The 4,961-nt window shown below is 43.8% G+C and overlaps 1 protein-coding gene across 1 annotated transcript in view; it reads right to left on the minus strand.

The window, feature by feature from the left end:
* abhd12 (abhydrolase domain containing 12, lysophospholipase) overlaps positions 1–1,121 on the minus strand; it is a gene marked incomplete at its 5' end in the record, with an annotated part of 68,268 nt that extends 67,147 nt beyond the window's left edge. Inside the window, 1 exon segment of the mRNA XM_037698199.1 lies at positions 1,000–1,121. Coding sequence (XP_037554127.1) covers positions 1,000–1,121 — 122 coding nt within the window.
* Positions 1,122–4,961: the final 3,840 nt, after the last annotated feature.

Here is a 4,961-nt window from a genome sequence, read left to right on the forward strand (position 1 = left end):
ACACCTGGACCACATAAACTACACCTGGATCATAGGAACTACACCTGGACCATATAAACTATACCTGGACCACATAAACTATGCCTGGATCATAGGAACCACACTTGGACCACAGCAACTACACCTGGACCATAGAAACTACACCTGGATCATAGGAACTACACCTGGACCACATAAACTACACCTGGACCACAGAAACTACACCTGGACCACATAAACTACACCTGGATCATAGGAACTACACCTGGACCACAGAAACTACACCTGGACCACAGAAACTACACCTGGACGACATAAACTACACCTGGATCATAGGAACTACACCTGGACCATAGAGTTCTTATTCTCTCAGAGAGGAGCTGATTTGAAGCAGCTGGGAAGCCGAGGTCATCAGACAGTGACCGTCTGTGAGGGCTGATAAGTATTATAAAAACATTTCCTGTACACCGTCCGATACAGATCTTTGCGACCGGGGACATCTGTGTAAGCCTGTGTGAATGTCTGCCTTTGCAACTGGGTAAAAAGCATCTCTTGTCTTTGTGTGTGGCTCTTTTCAAGTAATGAAAGGATATTTTGATCGAACAGAAACTACATCTGGACCAGTCAGTCTGTGTCTGTGTCTCTTCCCTGTCTGCTCTAACCCCATCCAGTGGAGGGAGATGGCTGTCCATCCTGAATCTAGTCCTGCTGAATGTTTCTTCTTGTTCAAAAGGAGCTGTTTCTTTCCACAGTCGCCTATGTGCTGCTCAGGATGGGAGGTTGCGATGAAGTGATTTCAACACAATCTGCTGCTTTCGTAGATAAATTTTACTAACTGGAAGTTTATAATGTCAGTGAATGTTTTTGAGCCCTGAGAAAACTTTTGTTGTGAATTGGCGCTGAACAAATAAAGTGAAATGAATTGCAGTTGCCACCTTCCACACAGTTTCCACTAAAAGTCAATAGAACGGCTGTTTATTATCTGAACTAACTGATCCTGGATCAGTTTGAGAAGCTCACCAAAGTTCAGGAAGACGAGTTTGGCCTGAATGGAGGGGAAGAGTTTCACTATGACAGGAACAGAGACGTAAACGAGCAGCAGAAGCATCACGATCCTCTTCATCTTCCCCACCAGACCCAACCTGAGGAGAACCACAACAGGTAAGACACATCAGTGAGGACATCAGAACCAGGATGATAAACCTTCCTGGGTCAAAGCTGTGATGGTCTTCAGGGTTTCACCCAGTTTCAGCTAATCTGTCAGATTTTAAACTTGTAATGTTTCAGAGTGAAGTTGTGAGGGTGAAAACTGACTTCATGTTCCTGACTTTATCGGACCTTTGGTACATTTGTGTTAGAGGACATTTCATACCTGAGAATCCAAGCATGTGACTGCTCACACATCAGGCTGTTTTATCATGACCTCTGGATCAGAACATCTTCTGTTCTGGTTTTGGATCTGAGAAATCGGGCAGACATGGGTCAGCCACATCAGGTCTCTGGGTTTGTGCACACTCTGATTACAAGGGCTACAGGCTGACTGGCTCGTGGTCTGAGTCTGCAGGAATCACGAGCCGCACGTTTAAAACAAAATGGGTTTATGTTTTGTCTGAACCGGACCTCCAGCAGGAACCACTGAGTTCTGTTGGACCTGAGCTCTGCTATAGGGAATCTAATTCTATTCCCTCCAATTCTCTTAATAAATTGTCACAAATATCAGATGACCTGCTTAATTCTGAAGTCCAAAAATTATTTCACAAAGTTCACATTTACTGAGACGAAGACCTGAGCTGTCTCTTCCTCCAGAGACACGGAGTCTATTCTTCCAGAGACACAGATTGTCTCTTCCCACAGAGACACAGAGTCTATTCTTCCAGAGACACAGAGTCTATTCTTCCAGAGACACAGATTGTCTCTTCCCACAGAGACACAGAGTCTATTCTTCCAGAGACACAGAGTCTATTCTTCCAGAGACACAGAGTGTTTCATCCTCCGACAGACTGTCTCTTATTCCAGAGACAGTCTCTTCCCACAGAGCCACAGTCTGTCTCTTCTCTGTCTCTTCCCACCGAGACACAATCCGTCTCTTCCTCCAGAGACACAGACCGTCTCTTCCTCCAGAGACACAGACCATCTCTTCCTCCAGAGACACAGAGTATATTCTTCCAGAGACACAGATTGTCTCTTCCCACAGAGACACGGAGTGTTTCATCCTCCGACAGACTGTCTCTTACTCCAAAGACAGTCTCTTCCCAAAGGGACAGACTGTCTCTTCTCTGTCTCTTCCCACAGAGACACAATCTGTCTCTTCCTGCAGAGACAGACTGTCTCTTCTCTGTCTCTTACGACAGAGACACAATCTGTGTCTTCCTGCAGAGCCACAGTCTGTCTCTTCTCTGTCTCTTCCCACAAAGACACAATCTGTCTCTTCCTCTAGATACACAGACTCTATTCTTACAGTGACACAGATAGTCTTCTCCTCCAGAGACATATATTGTCTCTTCCCACAGAGACACCGACTGTTTCATCCTCGGATAGACTGTCTCTTCTTCCAGAGACAGTCTCTTCCCACAGAGCCACAGTCTGTCTTTTCTCCGTCTCTTCCCACAGAGACACAGACTGTCTCTTCCTTCAGAGACAGTCTCTTCCCACAGACAGACTGTCTCTTACTCCAAAAGACACAGTGTGTCTCTTTCTCCAGAGACACAGACTCCGTCTTCCTCCAGAGACACAGACTCTTCCTCCAGAGACAGAGACTGTCTCTTCCCACAGAGACACAGACTGACTCGTCCTCTAGAGACAGTCTGTGTCAGAGTGGAGTTTATCAAATACGAGCAGACTGTGAAGTTTCCTCATTAACACTGAGGCTGAGTCCAGTCCGGACTCTTCTGAAGGTCTTGGTTTGGTTGTTTTAGTTTGGATTCAGCTGCAGATTCAGACATGACTGACATAAACCAGGTTTAAACATCCAGTCTTCACTTGTCCACTTTCAACTGTTGGGTTTCAACAGTGATGGGTCGTGACCAAAAGAGCTAGACCTTCAGATTGGATGGAACATCCTACTGAAAACTACCGTTGAAGCCACAGAGTTATGATGTAAATACATCACTGTACATTCAGTTGTACAATTCAGTGACTTGCTGACAGGAAGTGCTTCTCCATGCTGGAGCATTTCATGGCGTCATTTTTAAACAGCCAGTAACAATCTGAACATAAATGTCAACCCAACACTAAACAGAACCAAAACCAATCACCCATCTGAACACCGAACCTGAAAAACTCCACCCTTTTCTGTCCCAAGAGTACCCAAAAGGCTAACACCGTCTCTTGCATTTAAGTACAACATGTAATGTCAATAAACTCGTGCTAAAACTTTACATCAACCCACAGAACTTCTTGTTTCTGTAAAATTTAATCATGTCTAGAAACCAAAATACAGCTTTAATTTAGGAAGTTATCCATGTAAACCTAAAATTTATATTTAACCTTCAGTTAAATAAGTTCTAAAGCAGCTACAATTTCAGAGTGGATTTTTTTATTTTACAGACTGCAATTGAATGCATCACAAATCTATGCATGGTAAACAAAAAAATGCTTTGCAGAATCATTTTTCTGAAACTCAGAGCCCCACCCACTCTACGTGAGCATTCTGATTGTTTAATAACTGGCAGGAAAATTAACCAAACTCCTCCTGCAGAGCCTCTAAGCTCAGCCTTCTCTGTTCACAGTGAAGTCCTGAAGCTTCAAACATGTTTCTGCGTGGAGACAAACGGTTAAAACAACCTGATTGGATAACTGGATATTCATGAATTAAAAAAGAAAAATCTTGCACAACTGCTAAGTAGTTTATAAAAAAAAAGAAAAGTTAGCAAAAAATAAAAATAAAGTGTACAAAACCAAATTCCAAAAAAGTTGGGACACTAAACAAATTGTGAATAAAAACTGAATGCAATGATGTGGAGGTGTCAACATCTAATATTTTATTCAGAATTGAACACAAATCACAGATCAAAAGTTTAAACTGAGAGAATGCATCATTTTAAGGGAAACATTTGTTGTTTCTAAATTTCATGGCGTCAACAAATCCCAAAAAAGTTGGGACAAGTCCATTTTTACCACTGTGTGGCATCCCCCCTTCTTCTTACAACACTCAACAGACGTCTGGGGACAGAGGAGACCAGTTTCTCAAGTTTAGAAATGGGAATGCTCTCCCATTCATGTCTAATACAGGCCTCTAACTGTTCAATCGTCTTGGGCCTTCTTTGTCGCACCTTCCTCTTTATGATGCGCCAAATGTTCTCTATAGGTGAAAGGTCTGGACTGCAGGCTGGCCATTTCAATACCTGGATCCTTCTCCTACGTAGCCATGATGTTGTGATTGCTGCAGAATGTGGTCTGGCATTATCGTGTTGAAAAATGCAGGTTCTTCCCTGAAAGATGACGTCTAGATGGGAGCATATGTTGTTCTAGAACCTGAACATAGTTCTCTGCATTAATGGTGCCTTTCCAGACATGCAAGCTGCCCATGCCACAAGCGCTCATGCAACCCCATACCATCAGTAATGCAGGCTTCTGAACGGAGCGTTGATAACAACTTGGGCTATCCTTGTCCTCTCTGGTCCGGATGACATGGCGTCCCAGTGTTCCATAAAGAACTTCAAATCGTGACTCATCTGACCACAGAACAGTCTTCCATTTTGCCACACTCTATTTTAAATGACCCCTGGCCCAGTGCAAACGTCTGAGCTTGTGGAGCTTGCTTAGAAATGGCTTCCTCTTTGCACTGTAGAGTTTCAGCTGACAACGGCAGATGGCACGGTGGATTGTGTTCACTGACAATGCTTTCTGGAAGTATTCCTGAGCCCATTCTGTTATTTCCTTGACAGTGGCATTCCTGTTTGAGGTGCAGTGACGTTTAAGGGCCCGGAGATCACAAGCATCCAGTAGAGTTTTACGGCCTTGACCCTTACGCACAGCGATTG

This window comes from Nematolebias whitei, chromosome 1 (assembly GCF_014905685.2).
Source record: "Nematolebias whitei isolate Nwh7 chromosome 1, NemWhi1, whole genome shotgun sequence".
Taxonomy (NCBI): Eukaryota; Metazoa; Chordata; class Actinopteri; order Cyprinodontiformes; family Rivulidae; genus Nematolebias; species Nematolebias whitei.